Source organism: Vipera ursinii (assembly GCF_947247035.1).
Source record: "Vipera ursinii genome assembly, chromosome: 1".
NCBI classification, from domain to species: Eukaryota; Metazoa; Chordata; class Lepidosauria; order Squamata; family Viperidae; genus Vipera; species Vipera ursinii.
The window spans coordinates 43,037,778-43,060,898 of record NC_139512.1 but is presented as its reverse complement, the minus strand read 5'-3'; the positions used below and the strand labels follow the sequence as shown (position 1 = coordinate 43,060,898).

Here is a 23,121-nt window from a genome sequence, read left to right as displayed (position 1 = left end):
TTTCATCACCTGGAAGCCAAAGTTTATATGAGGCAATCTTCCAAACATAGCATTAGAGAAAAGATTCGGCAGCAATCTATCCACTCATGAAAGCGTAACATGAAAAGCTGGAATCTTTTCTTATACTTCACAGCTTCTAACCCAAGTACAGAGGACAAATTTTTTTAGTAATAATTACAGAAGCAGTGCAACGCAAAAGTAATAATTGAAGCGGACGTATAACTTTCATCAAAACTGGTAAGAAATCTATAGTTCAAACTAGGGCTGTAAGAATGCCTATGGTCTGGCAACAGGTGGGGACCTACCTTTTTTATATAATTAATGTAACCATTCATGACTGGGATTGGCAAGCTCTAGTTTTTTGCTGATTATCACATAGTTTTGAGAGGATCACTCGATGTAATCAGGCAGTTGGATACACTCAAAGAAAAATGTTGAGTAAGCCTTATTCTGAACAGCAATTGGTGGGAACAACCTTGGTAAAACTGTGACCCCAACATTTTTTTAAATTTGTGTCTCGGAGGTTGTCATAAGCAGGGCAATATATCTATGGAGATTCTCAGTCATCCAGGTCATGGTTGTCGCAAAAGTGCTTTTTTCAAAAGGTACATGGACTTTGTTTTTCCTTGCTGACGTTCCGCTCGTCTAAAAGTCTTCAAGGAAAAACAAAGTCCAGTTGACTTTTGAAAAAGCACCTTTGGAAAGCAGGACAGTACTTTCCTAGTTTTTTGCCCTACTTTTTGTATGTAGGTATCTCAGAATTGTGGGACCACTAGCTATTTTATTCTTTTAAATACATTCTAAAGCTTATATTGTAAGGCAACCCTTAAATGTAAAAAAAATGGATCTGGTTGTTGATTTAGTAGACACTAAAGAAGGAAATAAATTATCAGTCTTATCATTACCTGCCGTTCATTGGATGCAGGTTGCTCACTCCTACTTAGGCCACTTATCACATACTAGTTATATTTCACTTACCGTATTTAAAACATGCATGCATACATTCCTTCTAGATTTAACATATTTGAACAGATAAATTCACTTGCAAATCTGAAGTCAGTACATAGCTAATTTACATACTTTGCCATGTTCATATAAAGTATGTTCAAGTTTCCTTACCTTTGATATGCCTGAGGAGATGCTGGAGGTGTGCTGAACACATGGGAATATGGGTGATAGGGTGTCTTTTTCAAAGCCTGGATAAGATTTTGTCTATATTCTGGGTCTATACACCACAAAGATCCCTTCCCAATACTCTGCAGAGGATGATAAAAAAAGCATAATTTTAAAATAATATATTTTTCACATTTTAGAACAATGAGAATATTTCTTCCTTCTCGTAAAAGAAAGCAGATCTCATTCTTTGACATAAATTTCAGGGAAAATTCTGATGCACTTCATTGCTAATGTTTAGAAGATACCAAGGCTATTTAATATTTTTTAAAAATGGTAAAAATAGCTATTGTTGTTTAGATTTTTATCTTGTCTTTTTTAAAAAAATATACAACTCAAAGTGGCAAACATACCAATACTCCTTCCTCCTCCTATTTTTCCCGCAACAACCACCACATGAGACTGGCAAAAAGTCACCCAGGCGTTAGCATGCCTGAAATGGGACTAGAACTCACAATCTCGTTTCTAGGCTAGCACCTTAATCGCTACACCAAACTGGTTCCCTAATATTTAGGAAAATTCTCTTTTCCCACAAATTGATGTTTAGTTAAAAAAAAGCACAGTCCAAATAGATGATGAATAAGCTTCTCAGATTAAACTTCTGTCATGGATATTGTAAAAGAAAATTGGAGACAGTGGTTTTGAACACTCAACTATCAATGAAATAAAGTAGTTCTGATTGTAGAGCCAGAAGGCATTAATGCCATTCTTTACCATAAACCTTATCAACTTTCTGCAATTTCTGATTAGTATCATAGCTCCAAAAAGTAACAGTCTAAACAAACTTAGATAGATTAACATATCAGTCTGGATGGCCTGCAATATTAATGTTTTTGAAAGACTAATTATTTTCCAGTTCAGAGACTTTTAGCTAGATTGTATTGGTATACTGGGGGATCCAGACATCTATATTTCAGGACCAGATCTAGGGGTGGGCAGCAAATACCAACAGCCCTAATTCTGGCTTTCGCAAAATATGAATAGAGTTGGAAAATACCTGATTAGTCGCTAAAATTGACAAAAGCAATTACAGCAAATCCTAAGAAAAAAGCATATTCCTTAGTATTCTTTTTTCTTCTTGTAAACTGTTCTGTGAGGTTTAGTATGTTATTCCTCCATTAGCAAGGTAATGCAGTCTTTTGAATGCAAGTGTACATATGGTTTATCCTAAATCTTTTACCCATTGATATGAGGATGGGACAATATTGCATCAATGTAACCAAATATGTTATTTATTGATGATCTTTTAACGTGACAAATATTTCACTTCCCCTCATTATGTCAACTGCTTTTAAAACATCAGTATGCTGGATTCCATCTCGACTAGAGCTTACATCACCACAACGTACAAAAAGCACTGTTTACAATATTATATTAGTTCAGGAAAAAGTATGTAGAGCAGTGGTTCTCAACCTTTTCTTCACCACGGACCCTCTTTAAATACTCTTTGTAGCCATGGACCACCAAGACTTATCTCCGCGATCTACAGGTTGAGAACCACTGAAGTAAAGCATACATTTTCACATTAAGCTTGTCTAATTGGCTGCATTTAGAGTTAATGCTAATCCGGGATTTTAATAACCATGATTTGTTGAACAAACCATTTGTGTAGACATGTTAAAAGTAAACAAACCACAAATATCAGAGGAGCAAATAGCTCAATTGTACATTTATTTTTAAATTATTGATACTGCTCTTCTAATCTAGATAGACTCATGGCAGCTTACACCACACAAACACTAAAAACATAAAAATAAAAATTAAGATTTATTAAAATGAATAATAAAATACATTATATATAATCAGATCAATAAAAGCATCAGCTAGAGTATTTGTAATGTTTCTATCTATTTAAAAATTAGTACATTATTATATTAAGTAATGATTCTTATTTTGAAATTGATTGATTTTGGATATATTTCTTTGCATACCCCAAAGAGATATTAATTTTGTAATTTATTTATTTAATTTATATGTTGAACCAGCAACTCAGGGTGGATAACTATAAGGCTTGCATCTGGGTAGTAATTTTTGGTACCTAAGCACAAAACAGTACTAAAACCATGAGTCTAAATATAATCTTAGGATATGAATATGAAAATATAGAATGTGCATTCCATCAGGCACCGGGGTTTCTGTCCATGATGGCCACTGCTGTTTAATATTTGTACTTTGAACTGGGACTGCAAACAAAGACCAAGTGAGATTTTGAATAAAGCAAATATAAAATGATCATAATGAGATTCAATTTGGTGTAGTGGTCAAGGCATCAGGCTAGAAACTGGGAGATTGAGAGTTCTAGTCCAACTTTAGGCATAAAGCCACCTGAATGATCTTGGACCAGTCACTCTCTCTCCGTCATAGGAAGGAGGCAATCAAAAACCAGTTCCAGAACACCTTGCTAAGGAAAATGCAAGGACTTCTTCAGGTGGTCACTAGGAGGCAAAAACTGATTCAAAGGCATACATATTCATACCAAAGTTCCTAATAACTAAACCATGATTTGGCAATTGTGAATATACTCTCTAAATTTTTTTTATTGAAAAGTTTTACAATACATTTTTGAATACAAAAAACCCCCCTCCTCCCCCTCCCCTCTCCCCAACCCCTCCCTATCCTCCCCTCCCCCCTCCCCGACTTCCCAGAGCTGAATACAGGGTATAAAAATACAAACAAGCATAATCTAAAATATGCTAACAACAATAAAACATTAAATTCTGTCGCACTTTAACTCTCCATCGTCAAAATATTAATAAAATAACTACTAACTAGTTATACATCATATAGATCCACTACTTATTCAAATGCTAAATGAAACTTTTAGTCCCATATTTATTCTGAATATATTCAATCCATCTCCTCCATTCCACAATGTATCTCTGTTGCGATTGGTCTTTCAAATACGCTGAAATCTCTCTAATTTTATATTGCCTCCCTGGCGTACATATTCTATTTTCTGGTTTGGAACAAAATCAAAGTAGTTTTTTTCTGTATCACAGAATTAGAAAGCATAGCTTGGAGGAAAAATGATAACAAAGTAATTTCCAACTATTGTTTTCAATTCGGAAAGCCAGGTAAGGTCTCCTCAAATTCAAAATGAAAGTGGAATTTAGAAATAGAGATGAGAAGAACTGGCTTCTTTATCTTTGAGAAAAAGATAAATTAAATTGCATAAGTTCTAACTATCTGAACTGCACAGAGATAACATCATATAAATGGGCTAAAAGATGTATGTAATATGCATAAACAAATATCTTCCTATGTCATTACTATTCAGTTCCTATATTATGGAAAAATATTATTACTGAACACCTGCTAGGTAAAAAGGTGGGATATAACTTTCTTGTAAATAAAAAACAAATAAAAAGAGCATGGATATAATGTTTATAGCCTAATATTTTGTAGCACATCCTTTTGAGGCAATAACTACAATCAAATGCTTTCTGCAGTTCTGAAGGAGACTTCACTTCTCAACTGGCAATTTGACCCATTCTTGAGCAAATTATCCCTCTTTTCTTAGATTCAGTGCATTCCTTCTCCCAACAGTGAGTTTCAGCTCTTTTCATAGTTGGGCTATTGTATCCAGAACAGAATTCATAACAGGCCACATTACAACAATCCAATGTTTGGTTTTCAACCATTTTTGGCTTCTTTTAGATGTATGTTTGGGGTCATTATCTTGCTGGAAGGCCCATAATCTGAAACTGAGACAGAGCTTTCTAACACTAGGTAGTATATTTCGCTCCAGAATACTTTGATAATTTTCTGATTTCATTGTGTCTAGCACAGATTCAAGTGCCAGAGGCAATAAAGCAACCCATAACATTATGGAGCTTTTATATGTTTCACATTAAGGATGGCATTCTTTTCTTTAAAAGCATTGTTTTTTTCTTCTTTGAACATAACTGCTGTGGCTTACTAAAAAGTTTTAATTTTATTTTGTCTGTCCAAAAATCAATCTCCCAGCAAGACTGTGGCTTGTCAACATGCCTTTTAGGAATATCCAATGTGGCTCTTTTGTGCCTATCAAAAGTGGGGTCTTCCACCATGGCAGCCACTTTAAGCCAGATGACAATGTATAGTGTAACTTGATATTGTTGTATCTTGATCTTGGAGATTAGTCAGGATTTTTTTGATCTTTTTTTCTTGCTCAATAATTCAAACTATTCTTCTATTCAATCTGGGGTCAATTTTTCTCTTGAAGCTATGTCCAGGAGGGAAAAGCAAAGTCTCTGCTCTATGGACTATGGAATGGTGGATGATATTTACCTGTATTAATTCAGAGCAAATTGGGATTCTTTGGAAATAAGTCAGAATCCCAATACTTTTGGCCACATCAGTATAATTCTCAAAAAATCATTTATCATTTTAAAATGCTATAGCTACACAAATTTTAGTCAACTCTCTTATTGAAATTAAGATATTTTAGATAATTTACCTATCCAAAAAGTCTATATTTCATGAGCATTATTAATGTTTAACTCCCTCCTGGCTCTGCTTAACCAATATCCTATGGGATAACCTGGAAAACTACAGCTCTAAATCCATTGGAAACACTCAAATTTAGCCCTAATAGTGGCAGGTGACTTTAGTGATGTGGCAACCTTCTCCCACTTTGGTCAGGATTTCTTATGGTAATACCACTTTATAGTACCTTAGTAAGACCACACTTGGAATATTGCATCCAGTTTTAGTCACCACAATATAAAACAGCAACAAAGATGATTAGAGAACTGGAAGCTGCAGGAATTGGGTATGACTAGTTCAGGGGTAGGCAACCTCGGCTCTTTTATGACTCATGGACTTCAACTCCCAGAATTCCTGAGTCAGCTATGCTGACTCAGTTGAAGTCCATGAGTCATAAAAGAGCCGAGGTTGCCTACCCCTGGTCTAGTTTAATGAAAAGAAGGACTAGGGGTAACATGATAGCAGTGTTCCAATATCTAAGGGGCTTCCCCACAGAAGAGGGAATCAACCTATTCTCCAAAGCATCTGAAGGCAGAACAAGAAGCAATGGATGAAAGCTAATCAAAGACCCAGCCTAGAAATAAGGAAAATTTCCTGACAGTTAGAACACTTAATCAGTGTAACAGCTTGCCTTGAGAAGTTGTGGGTACTCCATCCCTGGAAGTTTTTAGGAAGAGATTCATCTGAAATGGTATGTGGGTGCTCCATCACTGGAAGTTTTTAGGAAGAGATTTGTCTGAAATAGTATAGAGTTGGACTAGAAGACCTCCATTGTCTTCTAACTTTCGTTATACCATTGTTCTCTTATTCTTCTTCTCTGAGGGATATATGGGTAAAAACAAGCCATAATAATGTTTCCAGGGACTTGGAAACCAATATAGTAGGCTGGCACTTAGGGGTCTTCAGCTCTGCCTATTAAATGGTGTCGTGAATGATGCTACAGAGGTAAAATTCACATATGCATCATCAACTCTATGCTGACATCACAGTATTTAATTAACAAGATACTTACATTAAAATCTGGCCGTAAGCCAGACTGAACACCTTCATTTATTGCTCCACCTGGACCGTAACTATCATAATCAGCTAATATTGGGAGCCAAGAGGGTATCCACGGTGTTCAAATCAGCCACAGGATTAAATGGACCCCTATGAATTCTCCAAATTCTGGCAGCATCTGCTATCAACCATAGAGCCAACAGAGGCTCTAGTTGAATATCACGATCAATCATTCCTAAAATCTCCCCCTTGAGCTAGGATAAGATCCACTGATATTCCTTGATGCTATGACCAAGAATGCATTTCTGCCGGGGAAGAATTACAAAAATAGCCCTTAAGGCTGATACATTAAGCAACTTTTCACAATCAACATCCAATTGATTGACCAGAAAAGCATTATAAAAAAATTAATTTAAATGAAAAAACAGGCCTTTGCCCAGGCAAATTGGGACAACTTTTCCAAGCTGCAAGGAACAAGAACACCCCACATTCCTGGAAGCTAATTGTCTATTCATCAGGAAGGGGAACAAACAAATGGAGGCTAGATTCCAGCTACCAAATAGGAATTTATAGCACATTTTATAGCTTGTTTCCTTTTCTCCTAGCCTCTTGAATGAGACTAGGTATAGCAACCTTCCATGGCCCCATCTCTCAGTGAGAGATCTTGAAACTACTAAACCAATTGAAGTATGTGGAAGTCCCTAGCAGTGGACCAAACACTACCCTATATTAAAAATGTTGACTGGTGGACTTCTGCCCTGATCTCTCTTTTTATCCATTTCAAAAATACATTCCAAATGCCAAGTCACTGGAATCAGTCTATTCCATCTCCAAAGTAGATAATGGTACACATCCCTTACATTACCATCTGAGTAACGAGTATACTCAATTAGCTATATGGTTGCTTTGTTGGTGGACTGGCTGAACCTGGAAAAATTCCTGGCAGATGACCAAGCATGATTTATAGAGGATAGATCTATAGTGAATCAATGCACCACTGATCTTGCAATTTTTAACAGAAAAAATATATTCAGGGACAGCAATGCTCCTCATTCACTGCTTTTAATAATCCAAAATCACTTTCAATTCCATCTCAAGATTCTGGTACATCTATTGACCAACAGGTACTTTTAGTAATCAGGATGCTCCATGAAAACATATAAGGTACAATAAAGCTATATTTTTTTACTGCAGGTATTATAATCTGCCAAGGAGTGAAACATTTATGCTCCCTTACTGCTCCATCAACAATAAACGCATTCACTTTAGGATATGTTATTTTTTCAGGCAGCCTTTCCGTCTGGTTCCCTCCAGATGTATAGCTACTCTGATTCTCCAAGGAAATAAATGGCATATTAATAAAGAGTATACCCCAGAAAGTTTAACCCATATACAATCAACTTTGGCATGTATTTTTTAAATAATGGTTTTATATAAAAGTGTGTCCATGGGAAAGATTTATAACATGATTCTTAGTGATACTAAAGAAAGTGTCCACCTTTGCAGGCTGACCAGCCTCAAGTTGCAGCTCATTTTCTCTGGCTGTTTTTCACAGGATTATCAAGTTCTTCTATTAAGACACTATTCTACACCACCTCTTTGCTACTTGAAATTTAAAATTGGCAAATGTAATGATCTGGCATCTGATTTAAATTTCACTTGCCAGTTTACATATGCTTGCAGAAATATTACAAATGTGAAATGCCCAGATGGTGCTTCTGAAAGAAAAAAAAAATCTGTTTTACATCAATAATGCATCTCCTTTACTACATTCCTCTTCACTGCACTACTTCCAAGCTTTAAAAAATGTTATGCCATTAGGTAGCTGAAATCACTTTCATGACCTAAAAAGCTGTTTCGCATACAAGTTGTTAAAAATGAATGCAAACTGTAGAGCTGTGTGCTGTGTATACTGCAGCACAGTACCATTCAACAGGAAGCTAGCACCCAGTTGTGTCTCCCTATGCCAAGCTCCTAAATAGAGAATGCGAGAGAGAGACAGGAAGCTGTTCCAGGACATCCTTTATCTGTTTCAGGCTGCATTATGCATCTAATCCCTATCTTCAACACGAGACCCACTTCATTGTTATTAATATACATACCTACATTCATACGTATAAAGCAATGAAGTGGATCTCACGAGTCATAGTGGCACAATGTTTAGAAGGCAGTACTGCAAGCTACTTCTGCTGACTGCATCTTCAGCAGTTCAATTCTCACCAGCTCAAGGTTGACTCAGCCTTCCATCCTTCCGAAGTCGGAAAAATGGGGACTCAGATTGTTGGGGGCAATATGTTGACTCTGTAAACCGCTTAGAGAAGGCTGTAAACTAAAGCACTGTGAAGCAGTAGGTAAGTCTAAGTGCTATTGCTACTGAAGACTGTCATGTATTATAGTCCAAAATTCAGCAGTGTAAAACATGTGTTATTAAAAAGATCAGGGAGAAAATCAGAAAATGAAAGAATATAAACATAAATTCCCAAACAAAATTAATTGAAACAAAAGGAAAACAATTCTCAAATGTCTCCCTAAATGGAGCCCCCTTAAGAAATCAACCCCCAAAACAACTAAGTCAAAACCAACGCAAAACAAAGCAAGAGTAGTAATCTCATCAGTGAAGAATCTGCAGCAGTAATCTGCTTTTACCCATCTTTAGTTCATTTATTTGTAGTCTATATTTGTTCTCTTTTCCCATCTGTCTCTTTTCTTCAAGGCCAAAAAATAAGGGAGGGGGAGGGTTAGTATTCTGGTGATCCCTGACCCAGATTGAGATTTCAGCACACAGCCTATGGAAGATCAAAGATTAAAACTGAGCTCAATGTTTCATCATTACTGCCTGTAGAGAATAGGGTCCTCTGCCTCACCAACCTGCACAGCAATAGTGTTTTTCCTATGACTGATCACACGTAAGATTTAACTGCTACTAGATTTCTACCCATACCAAAATTTAACACCATTTTCACTCTGAAATAGTGTACTGGTGAACTGTCAGACTGTCCTGTTAACTACTGTAATCTAAACCAATTCCTAATCCAAACTTTCTGGAGAGAGAGAGCTTTGGGGAAAAAATCAACAAAAACTTGCAGAGACCCAATCAAGACTGGCTCCATAATGCATGGGATATGAAAAGGCTAATCAAATTCATATGTACCCAAAATGGTAAAGAAAAAAAAACCCCATAGCAAATAATAAAGAAATTGGGCTTCTGCATTCCAGATACTTTCTGCATACCCGTATCAACTTTCTGGAGGATAACTGGCAGCTTAAACTAATAAAAAACACGTTATGATTATTGGTTGTTGTTAAGGCATTTCTTATGACCCCTGAAATAATACATCTGGATGTAAATCAAATAACAATACAATTTAGCATACTGAAAACTAGAAATCTAACTTTATACAACCCCCCCATCCATATTAGCATGAAAGAAATTATGCTGATTTCAATTCATACAATGTGTTAATGTTGTAATGAATACATTACAAAGGCTGAAAGCACAAACTGAACTAAGGCATAAACCATGGTTTATAAACCACAGTAATTGGATTAATACAGTAGGGTAAACCAAGCACATTACAACATATATAATGTGTTTACAAAACCCAGTTTTAGTTAAAGTATTACACAAATTAGTACTCAAAACAAATCAAGCAGAATATTTTATCAGCAAATCTCTTCCCCATTTCTAATGTCCAATTTCAATTACTTGTATCAGAAATTACAGAATTATAGAAATTACAGAAATTATTATTGAAATCACCTGTAAAGCCGCGGTGGCGCAGTGGTTAGAAAGCAACACTGCAGGCTAATTCTGCCGACTGCCGATTGCCAGCAGTTTGGCAATTCGATTCTCACCTGATCAAGGTTGACTCAGCCTTCCATCCTGCCAAGGTCAGTAAAATGAGGACCCAGATTGCTGGGGGCAATATGCTGACACTGTAAACCACTTAGAGAAGGCTGTAAAGCACTGTGAAGCGGCATATAAATCTAACTGCTATTGCTATATAATGCAGAAATAATCCCACAGGCCACTGTGATAAGCAAAACCACAGTATGCTTTCTGATTGACATTCTGGAAATTGAACATGCAAAATGTTCATGTTGGATGTCTCCAAAACTGAAATACATATTTAATCATCAAAGCAGATGAGCCAGATGGATTTATTCAGAGATAGTAACCACTTCAACTTTCCCTTGAAACAAAAATTCAGCTGTGAAAATGTTGGCCAAGTTTATGGTGATAGGAAGAGATTAAAGACAGAACTTGAATCAATCAGCAAAGCTCATTTTCCCTTCTGGAATTAAAAGTCTTACATTTTTTGTGCTTGTGTTTCCATATTGTCTTGACTGCAGCTATAGAAAGAATACACATACACCAAACTTGTTGATAGATAAAGTCCCCAAAGTCAAACAGATAGGGGATGGGACTTCTTAAGAGGGCAGAAGCCAGCATTAAATTATGGCTGTGTGATCACTGCAACACTTACTCTTCCATCTAATATTGTTCATTTGAATTACAGCTGGACATCTCCATTGAACCTGTTATCTTCACAATCAGTAAAGGCTTTGCCAATAACAAGTTCACAGAAAAGCCCTCCCCCCCCCGTTTCACTTCCACATTTATAAAAAAATGTACAAAAAAATACAATTTTTTTTGTATTACTCTTCCCTGATAATATAACTTGAAAGAGACTCTTCAACATCTAAAGAAATGTTGCGCTGAGCTTTTCATTGCAGCTTCAGCATGCAATAATCTCTTAGAAATGCACTTTGTGGAAAGAACTTTGGCTTAAAAGTTTGGATTTCTTTTAACCAAACCAAATGATATGAAAAAAATGAATATAATACATTTACCAATAGCATGAATTTAAGCTTCTTCCATAAACATGATTTTCAATTGGTTGACGTATCAGTACTTGCTAAAATAAATACTGCCATTAAGAAAGAATTCAAAACATAAATAAATAAACGTATAAGACCATTGCTGAATCAATAACCTGGTTCCAGTGGCCCAGAAGTTTCAGAGAGCATAGCCATCTATAACAAACCACAATGACATCAAATTGACTAATAATAATAATAATAATAATAATAATAATAATAATAATAGTAATAGTAATAATAATAGTAGTAATAGTAATAGTAATGGTAAGCTGCTGCAAAAAGATCACACAGACTGCCTACAAGCAGTGGCATGACAAAGTAGCAACAATGGTGCATTGGAAGATCTGCAAGAAGCAAGAACTGGTGGGATCATAAAATACAGAAAGTCATAGAAAATGATAAAGTTAAACTGCTCTGGGACTTCAGAATTCAAACAGACAAGGACCTGCAACATAACACCCCGGACTTAACAATTGTCGATAAGAAAGACAAAAAAGTCTGGATAGTGGACGTGACAGTGCCTGGAGACAGCAGAATAGACGAGAAAGAACTAGAGAAGATAACAAATACAAAGACGTACAAATAGAAATAGAAAGACTGTGGCAAAGGCAAGCAAGGGTAGTACCAATAGTAATAGGCGCCTTGGGTGCAATCCCAAAACAACTGGAGCACCACTTGAACACCATTGGCATTGACAAATTTGCCATTAGTCAATTGCAAAAGGCAGCCTTACTAGGAACTGCTTCCATCCTGCGACGATATCTGTAATACCATCAAACATCCACATCTGCCTATCCCAGATCCTTGGTAAGGACGCGATAGGTAGACAAAAATGCCAAATCCAGTCTGAACATCTGGCTGACTGTGAGAATAATAATAATAATAATAATAATAATAATAATAATAATAATAATAAGAAGAAGAAGAAGAAGAAGAAGAAGAAGAAGAAGAAGAAGAAGAAGAAGAAGAAGAAGAAGAAGAAGAAGAAGAAGAAGAAGAAGAAGAAGAAGAAGAAGAAGCTGGAAGAGACCTTGGAGGTCATCTAGTCCAACTCCCTGCTCAGGCAGGAAACCCTATACCATTTTCCAGTCTCTTCTTAAAAACTTCCAGTGTTGGAGCATTCACCGCTTCTGGAGGCAGGTTGTTCCACTGATTAATTGTTCTAACTGTCAGGAAATTTCTTCTTAGTTCTAGGTTGCTTCTCTCTTTGATTAGTTTCCTTCCGTTGCTTCTTGTCCTGACTTCAGGTGCTTTGGAGAATAGCTTGACTCCCTCTTCTCTGTGGCAACCTCTGAGATATTGGAACACTGCTATCATGTCATCCCTAGTTCTTCTCTTCATTAAACTAGACATACCCAATTCCAGCAACTGTTCCTTACGAATCATGACACAGCATGGATCATGACATATCATTTGTGGCACTTGCATGATGATACTATGATACATATAGCTTAATTTGCTCTTCCTGTAGATACTTGAGAAAAAGACTGCAATATGCAATCAGGATCTTATACAGTAATGAAATTCTCGAATGCTAGTTCTACCCTGAAAGAGACAGAGAAAACTAGCTACTTATTTTGATTCCAGCTATCTCTACCTTACTTCAGTCCCATTAGCTCTACAATACTTTACAGCTTCTGAAGAGGAGTTAGGAGACAAACTAACAAACCTTCCATAAAGGATGCAATTATTTGTTCCTAGATATCAGTATACATCACTGGTTATTCACAATCACTACACAAGAATTGGAAAAAAAATTAAAACCTGATGTTCTAGTCACTTGCAACCAATATGAGGACATTTCTAAGAAGGCATTAGAGCATTGTAACAATTCTTTAATTTAATATGTTGATTTTTTAAAATTCAAAGTATTGCTAAGATCAGTTTCTAATTGGCACACTTAGCAGCAGATAATATGAAAGAGTTTGGCACCTCACTCTTCCGAAGGCAGTAAATCTGCCGCCTTTATAATACTTAACTCTAAGTAGTCCCTCTATCCATGTAACACTGTGGCTTGACAACTCTATTTTACCTCCAATTGCAATTTTGAGAACATTAGAACTAAGGCATAAAAAATTATTTAAATCTATTTCCCAAGCAACTAAATTTAGTTCTGCGTATTGTATAAATAATGATTACAGAACAACTGCTATAGTATTTCTTTGATAAAAATAGGTATTCATTTGAACTCAGAAATTAAGTACCCTGACAATTTTCTAATGCTGAATAAATTCAACTGCTGAGGAAACCGTAAAGAAAAACAGATGTTATTGACATACTACTTCAAGCACTATGCCCTAAAATTCAGAGGAATATAAACAATTTATACCCAGTAAAATTTCTGCAGACCTTCAAACTATTCTTAATAGACAAAAATGTCCCACATATTTTAAGAAATGATTAAATGACTTTTCAGAAAATCTAGATAATTTTTATAATTTAAATCCCACAAAGTTCTTTTAGTGGGCCTGGTACATACTGTAACTCAGCATTTCTGAACTTCAGCCTCTCCCCAGCTAAAGCATGTTGAAATCCACACATCTTAAAGCGACAGAGGTTATAAAATGCTTTTGTAACTTAAGAAAAACACTGGAGGGTTTTCTTCCAACACTAACCAACGTAATTGCCTCTACCCATGTGATAGCACCCTACATGTTAGCTGTACTCATTAGCCAACCCCCCAACCATCTGACAAGAATCAAGCAATAAAATTTCTAACATAGGTATAGGAATCCTGTTACACAGCTTCCTCTCCTCGTGGAGAAACCCTACAAACTATAATAAGAGTTGCATTTAGAGCAGCGGCCCTCAACTTTTGGGGCACCAGGGAGCTAGGTTTTTCTACGGACCAGAGGGGGTGTGGTTTTGCGTGCTTCACTTGTTTGTGCAGGCTGGTTTCTGGCATGCGGTTCACTGGTGCCAGTCCATGAGCCGGGGGTTGGGACCCCTGCTTTAGAGATGGGCAATATAGAGAAGAGCAACTGAAGACTTGAACACATAAACATTAACTTACACAAGTTGTAGCTCATAAGAATCAGGATGGTTCATAAGAACCTTGAAAAATGAGATAGGCAAAGATAAAACAAACAGATCTCAAAGACAGAAATAAATCCAAGATTAAGCATACCAGCTTGTTCACGGTCTTAGTCTGCAGAGACAAATTACAATTACAGAAGAGAAGACTGTTCAAGCTAGGAAAGGGTTAGGACACTGAGCTTGTCGATCAGAAGGTGGGTTTGGCGGGTCGAATCCCGAGTGCCGCGTAGCAGAGTGAGCGCCTGTTACTCGTCCCAGCTTCTGCCAACCTAGCAGTTCGAAAGCACGTAAAAATGCAAGTAGAAAAATAGGGACCACTACGGTGGGAAGGTAACAGCGTTCCATGCGCCTTTGGCGTCTAGTCATGCCGGCCGCATGACCACGGAGACGTCCTCAGAGCAGCGCTGGCTCTTCGGCTTTGAAACAGAGATGAGCACTGGCCCCTAGAGTTGGAAACGACTAGCACACATGTGCAGGGGAACCTTTACCATATATATATATATGGTTGCACTAACTGGAATAGTTAGATTTTTATGGTGTCAAAAAAATCTTTCAAAAATATTATGCTCATGGCTTCTGTTGCGGGAGTCTGGAATTTCCTCTATTTCAGAGTTGAGACATTTCTAAAATACAACACTGAATATCTTTGACAATATTTGTAACTGTGTGGCTGTAGCTAAAAGCAGACTTTAACTTCATGGATGGCTTTGGACTACAGTTATATAAAGTAATACTTCCATTCAACAAATCTTCAGTTCAATCATACTATCAAATCAGATTTGCAAACCAAAGCAGGAATCTACAAAGTAGTAAATCAAAACAGGTAGCTTCAAGTAACATTTCAATGCACTTCCCTGATCTAATGGATTGGGGGTTGGGTTGCTTGCTGCACTTTTCTGGTTGTAACACAGAATATCACTGCAACATACCTTTTATATAAAAATAATGAGAAAGATTGAGTGATGTGACAGGATCTACAATACTGATGTGAATAACTAGAAAATGAGTTATAACACCTTTTTTTAGGGTGGCAAGGCAAACACTGGTTTGGGATGTATTCCCTTTTACAGCTTCAGTCTCTTTAATGTGGCCTCCAACAAGCTTTAATGTTTGTGCTGGTCCTATCCACACTAGAGTGATGAGAGCCGACCTGAATTTTAGTTTAACTCATTCCTCAGCACTGTTAATATGCACTTAAGTTTGAACAGTCTCGTATGTATTCTTCAGTCAAACTTTACTTTCAAATTCAGCATGATAGATTTAAATACCCATCAATGATGAATGGGTGCCAAGTCTCACAAATGTTGGACTACATAAGTCTAATAAACTAAACTAAACTACATATTTACTACTTTTAACAGAAGTGGCAAGATTATAAATGTGACTTGTTCTCTTCCTCCATCTACAGTTGCAAGAAAAAGTATGTAAACCCTTTGGGATTACGTGGAGTTTTGCATGAATTGGCCATAAAATGCGCTCTAAACGTCATGTAAGTCACAACAATAGAAAAACACAGTCTGCTTAAAATAATACTACACAAACATTAGCTGTTGTCATGTTTTAATTGAACATAAAATGGAAACATTCACAGTGCAGGGTGGAAAAAGTATGTGAACCCCTAGCCTAATGACTTCTCCAAGAGCTAATTGGAGCCAGGAGTGAGCCAACCGTGACTCCAACCAGTGTGATGATATTGGATGTGTTGCTGACAGCTGTCCTGCCCTTTAAAAACACACACCTGTTTTGGGTTTACTGGTCTCAAGAAGCACTGTCTGATTTGAACCATGCCTCGCAGAAAAGAGCTCTCAGAAGACCTACGATCAAGAATTGTTGACTTGCATGAAGCTGGAAAGGGTTACAAAAGTATCTCCAAAAGCCTTGATGTTCATGTGTCCACGGTAAGACAGACTGTCTACAAATGGAGAAAGTTTAGCACTGTTGCTACTCTCCCTAGGCGTGGTCGTCCTGTAAAAATGACTGCAAGAGCACAGCGCATAATGCTTAATGAGGTAAAGAAGAATCCTAGAGTGTCAGCTAAATACCTACAGAAATCTCTGGCACATGCTAACATTTTTGTTGACACATATACAATAAGGAAAACATTAAACAAGAATGGAGTACATGGGAGGACACCACGGAGGAAGCCATTGCTGTCCAAAAAAAATATTGCAGCACGTTTGAAGTTTGCAAAAGAGCACCAGGATGTTCCACAGCACTACTGGCAAAATATACTGTGGACAGATGAAACCAAAATTGAGTTGTTTGGGAAAAACACACAACACTATGTGTGGAGAAAAAAAAGGCACAGCACACCAACATCAAAACCTCATCCCCACTGTAAAACATGGCGGAGGGAGCACCATGGTTTGGGGCTGCTTTGCCGCCTCAGGGCCTGGACGGATTGTTGTCATTGATGGGAAAATGAATTCCAGAGTTTATCAGGACATTTTGCAGGAAAACGTACGACCATCTGTCCGCCAACTGAAGCTCCGCAGAGGATGGGTGATGCAACGGGACAATGACCCAAAGCATACAAGTAATTCAACTAAACAATGGCTTCAACAGAACAGAATACACCTTCTGGAGTGGCCCAGTCAGAGTCCTGACCTCAACCTGATTGAAATGCTGTGGCATGACCTTAAGAGAGCGATTCACACCAGACATCCCAAGAATATTGCTACACTGAAACAGTTTTGTGAAGAGGAGTGGTCCAAAATTGCTCCAGATCGTTGTGCAGGTCTGATCTGCAACTACAGGAAACGTTTGGTTGAGGTTATTGCTGCCAAAGGAGGGTCAACCAGTTATTAAGTCCAAAGGTTCACATACTTTTTCCACCCTGCACTGTGAATATTTCCATCTTATGTTCAATTAAAACATGACAACAGCTAATGTTTGTGTAGTATTATTTTAAGCAGACTGTGTTTTTCTATTGTTGTGACTTACATGACGTTTAGAGTGCATTTTATGGCCAATTCATGCAAAACTCCACGTAATCCCAAAGGGTTCACATACTTTTTCTTGCAACTGTATATGACATTGCATCTCAATATGCCAGCCCTCTTCTGTTGATTAATTACCACAAATTAATACCAGCAAGTCAAGTCACAACTTTGAAATTACAAGTAATGCCATTGATGAGGGGAGCCTTCGCATGAAAAGACAAACTTCTCAACTAGTTATGCCAATCTTTTTGTTACCAAGACCAAAAGCTGCATTACCCTATTTAGTCAAAACAAGTCATTCTTCCGAGTTCTGCCCAAATTAGTTCAAGCTTAACCCATAAGTCTAGACTAACCTGGCACCCACCAAAACCAGTGAGATCCTTCCCAGGAGAAGTTAAACATGCCACTTTTCTCACATCACAGAATAATTATCCTGTTGCCTGAAGCAGCAAGGGCAACTTGGAAGGTTGCTGTGGTGTCTTTTCCTGAAGCTTATTATCTCTGCTTAAAAGAGGTAAAGGGGAGATATTTCAAATATATATTATGTAAAAACCTGGAAAATTTAGCAAAATTAGACAGTGTTTCCATATAAAATGTCTTCCAACCCTACCATTTCCATCCCATTCTGCCAAAAAATAATATTGCTGCAAGTGTTTTGAAGCCTTCCAACTTCTAACCTAAGTAATGTTGAAAAGGAATTATGTAAAGGGCCAGATGTCTCTCCATCTTCAGCAGAATAATTCTTTGAAAACAGAACATAGCAAGACTGAATTTTGATGAGATCAAAAAAGCCAGCAAAATAAAACTGAAGTTTCAGAATGGGCCAAATCAGATGAGGGGCTCTGGATTCAAAGAGTCTCAGAAATATTCCAAATGCATTCTTGGAGGAGAAGCAGTTGGGAAGTGGCTCAAGATATTGAAGGCTGCTCTACTCTAAACCTCCTCCCTTACCATCAGGTACTTGGCACTAAATGGAATGTAATCCTTACATACATACACCAGCATGTAGTCATTGCTGGTAAAAGTATTGGAAAAATTCCAGAAGCCATGTCCTACAAGCTTTCCCTACCTTGTTTCCAATCAGACCTTTTACAGTTTATAATTTTGTCATTTTTATGCATAGGTATTTGTTGATTGATTCAGAATACAATAGCAATCAAAATTTATACATACAAACTCTTTCAAATTCACAGGAGGATACAGGTAGTCTTCGATTTACAACAGTTCATTTAGTGATCATTCAAACCTACAACAGCACTAAAAAAAAGGACTTATGACCATTTTTCACAGTTACAATCTTTGCAGCATCCCCATGGCCATGTGATCAAAATTCAGACACTTGGCAACGGGTTCATATTTATGACAGTTGCAGTGTCCCAGGGTCATGAGATCCCCCTTTAAAACATTCTTACTAGCAAAGTCAATGGGGAAATCAGAGTCCCTTAACAACCGGGTTAATAACAACTGCAGTGATTCACTTAGCAACTGTGACAAGAAATGGGGCGAAACTATGAAAAAATGGGGCAAAACTCACTTAACAAATGTCTCACTTAACAACAGAATATTGGAGTTCAATTGTGGATGTAAGTCAAGGACTACCTGTTCAATAAGATAATGAATTAGAAATAAGTATAAACCTATCAAGACAAATCTGGAGTTTATTAACCTAAACTACATTGCGTACACATTGAGATTTCTGTTCTGCACATTTGGCAAATATATATATATATATATATATATATATATATATATATATATATATATATATATATATATATATGTATATGTATATGTATATGTATATGTATATGTATATGTATATGTATATGTATATGTATATGTATATGTATATATATATATATATATATATATATATATATATATATATATATATATATATATATATATATATATATATATATATTCTGTATAAATAATGGCTCTTATGCCATTTTGGTCCTTTATCATGCCCATTTTCGCATGAAACATTCCCTTCATCTCTACGAAGAGATCTCTAGTCCTCCCTATTCTATTGTTTTCTTATATTTCTTTGCACTGTTCATTTAAGAAGGCTCTTCTAGCTATTCTTCGGAATTCTGCATTCAATTTGGTGTATCTTTCTTTTTCTCCTTTGCCTTTCGCTTCCCTCCTTTCCTCAGCTATTTGCAAAGCTTCCTCAGACAGCCATTTTGCTTTCTTGCATTTCTTTTTCTTTGGGATGGTCAGGGCTTTTTTTCTCATAGAACGCTCAGAACGGAGTTCTGGCACCTTTTTTGGATGGAACCTTGTGGGGTAGGCAAGGTGGGTTGTATGACATGTGTGAGTTCCGGCACCTTTTTCTTTTACAAAAAAAGCACTGGGGATGGTTTTAGTTGCTATTTCTTGTACAAGGTTGCGAACCTCCGTCCATAGTTCTTCAGGCACTCTATCAGATCTAATTCCTTAAATCTATTTGTCATCTCTACTGTATATTCAATAGGGATATGATTTAATTCATACCTGAGTGGCCTAATGCTTTTCCCTACTTTCTTCAGTTTAAACCTAAACTTTGCAATGAGAAGCTCATGGTCTGAGCCACAGTCAGCTCCTGGTCTTGTTTTTACTGACTGTATAGAGCTTCTCCATCTTTGGCTGCAGAGCACATAGTCAATCTGATTTCTGTGCTGACCGTCTGGTGATGTCCATGTGTAGAGCTGTCTCTTGGGTTGTTGGAAAAGAGTGTTTGCTATGACCATCGTATTCTCTTGACAAAATTCTATCAGCCTGTGACCTGCTTCATTTTGTACTCCAAGGCCAAACTTGCCTGTTATTCCGGTTATCTTTTGGCTTCCTACTTTAGCATTCCAATCCCCCATGATGATAAGGACATCATTTTTGGGTGTTAGTTCTATAAGGTGCTGTAGGGCTTCATAGAACTGGTCAATTTCATCCTCTTCAGCACCGGTGGTTGGGGCATAGACTTGGACTACTGTGATATTGAATGGTTTTTGCCTTGGATTCGAACTGAGATCATTCTGTCATTTTGGGGATTATATCCCAGTATTGCTTTTCCTACTCTTTTATTGACTATGAAGGCTACTCCATTTCTTCTGAGGGATTCTTGCCCGCAGTAGTATACCTGATGGTCATCTGAATTAAATTCGCCCATTCCTGTCCATTTTAGTTTGCTGATTCCTAAGATGTCGATGTTCAGTCTTGTAATCTCTTGTTTGACCACGTCCAGCTTGCTTTGATTCATGGATCTTACATTCCAGGTTCCTATGGAGAAAAAATCTTTACAGCATCGGACTTTCCTTTCACTACCAGATACATCCACAACTGAGCGTCCTTTCAGCTTTGGCCCAGTCGCTTCATTCTTTCTGGCGCTACTAGTACTAGCCCTCTGCTTTTCTCCAGTAGCATATTGGACGCCTTCCGACATGAGGGGCTCATCTTCCAGTGTCATATCTTTTTGCCTTTTGGTACTGTCCATAGGGTTTTCATGGCAAAGATACGGGAGTGGGTTGCCATTTCCTTCTCCAGTGGATCACATTTTGTCAGAACTCTCTGCTATGACCTATCTGTCTTGGGTGGCCCTGCACGGCATAGCTCATAGCTTCATTGAATTACGCAAGCCCCTTCGCCACGACAAGGCAGTAATCCATGAAGGGGATATATTCAGAATTTCAGCTATCCTATCATTAATCAAGAGTAACCTTTTGACAGTACTCTTTCACTACATGTAAGTCTTCAACTTATGACCACTCGGTTTGAAGTTTCAACATACTTTCCCAGGGCTACTTATTCAAAGCTCCAACAGCTCTTCTTCCCAGCCCCATCACGTGACTGCATTTTGGGTGCTCAGCAACCAGTCATGTGACCATGATTTATAAAAAAAATTGCCAGAAACCAGTATTTACTTTCAGTTTCTGGCAAAAAAAACACTCATTGTGGACAATGGATTCAGTTAACAACTGCCATGTTTGCTTTACAACTGCTGTGTTTGCTTAAATTGTCTGCTGCAAAAACAATCACAAAATCAGGAGTGGTCACATGGTGGGTAGATTCTGGAATTTCCAGTTCTTACACAAAACCAGAAGTAGAGAAATACCTCATCTGAATATGTTTTGTACAGGAGGCACATGTTTCTATTTAGTGGCAAAGCACATATTTTGCATGAAACAATCTTATTATCTTTATGACCCAACATCTTTTGGTTAAGACTGAGAAAGATCCTTATCTAAAACCTTGGAGATCTATTATCAGTAAGCAAATACTGTAGACAATATTTAGGTAGAAGAGCTCAACAGTCTCACTCCGTACAAAAGCACCTTCTTATGTTTCCAATTTCCTCAAAGAAATGTACTCATTTTTCATCCCATTATTTTAAAAAGAAATATAGAAACAAGCAGATATACCTAGACATTTTCTCTGCAAAAATCTGAAGTTACTTAAAATTACTACTGTGATCATTTTAGACCATATCATTTGACTCAGAAGTACCGCTAATTACAACAGTGTGGTCTGAAGTACCTATAATCCTATGCCTATTTATTCAAAAGTCAAATTCCACTGAGTTCAATGAGACTTACTTACCAAATAGTCATTTATTTTATTATTGCTCAAGTGGAGAATTTTAGTGGATAACAATACACTTTGTGAACATGGAGAGATGTAGATCCTGCCTATCTGCCGATATGTCAGTTTTTACCAGAAACATGTACTGACAATTACTTATTTTGGCCAATGATAAATCCAAGGTGGCGGCTTCATTTTGGCAATCTAAAGTTTGATCTGGACATAGAAGAAATGTCAAACACTGGGGAAATCAGAAGATTAAGGCAGTTCAAATGAGTACAAATATTTTATTGCAGGCTTAAGCTCTCTACAAGAATCTGACCAACTAGCGGTCATGGAAAATGAGCAGGAGATAAGAAAGGAATTCAAGGTGGGCTGGATCTCTTGTGGGCGCACAGAGACTTGTGACTTATGATGTCTTTGACTCCTCCTTCAGGCTCTGCCTGGTCATCTCCTATAAGAAGATCATTCAATGGTACTCAAAAGTTTCTGAACCCTTTTGAATTTTCAATTCACTTTTCAATTTCTGCATAAATAAACCCAAAAATGTGATGTATTCTTTTTGTAAAACCTAAGCCCAAATAAAGAGAGGCCAATTAAATAATTTAATTTAATTTAATTTAATTTAATAATATTTCTATACCGCCCTTCTCCCTGAGGACTCAGGGCGGTTCACAGGGCAAAAGTAGAATACAAAATACAAATATTAAAAAGAAATTAAATGATTGCCCAAGTTTAAAACAATTGATATAAAATTATAAAACCCCAAAGATAAAATTAAGAATACAAAAAATAAAAAAAAATAAAAAAAATTGAGTCAGAAACATTTGTTGGAAGGAGCCATTTTATCCTCCCTTCATCCAGACTTAATATTTTTGTTTTTGTGCTATTTATTATTGTGGTTTTTGAGATTTTATTGGTTTTATATTGGTTGTTTTATTTATATAGTGCGCCACCCGGAGTCCCCTTTGGGGGAGATGGGAGGCTATATCTATTTGATAAATAAATAAATTATACATTCATTTATTTATTGAGAATGATCCAAAGCTGCATATGTATTTGT

At 37.0% G+C, this 23,121-nt stretch overlaps 1 protein-coding gene across 3 annotated transcripts in view; it reads right to left on the bottom strand.

Moving 5' to 3' along the window:
* FOXN3 (forkhead box N3) overlaps positions 1–23,121 on the bottom strand; it is a 244,485-nt gene that overhangs the window by 131,332 nt on the left and 90,032 nt on the right. For all 3 annotated transcript variants that reach the window (XM_083375499.1, XM_083375500.1, XM_083375501.1), the window contains one exon: positions 1,120–1,256. In XM_083375499.1, the coding sequence (XP_083231625.1) occupies positions 1,120–1,256 (137 nt within the window). The remainder of the gene's footprint in view (positions 1–1,119; positions 1,257–23,121) is intronic.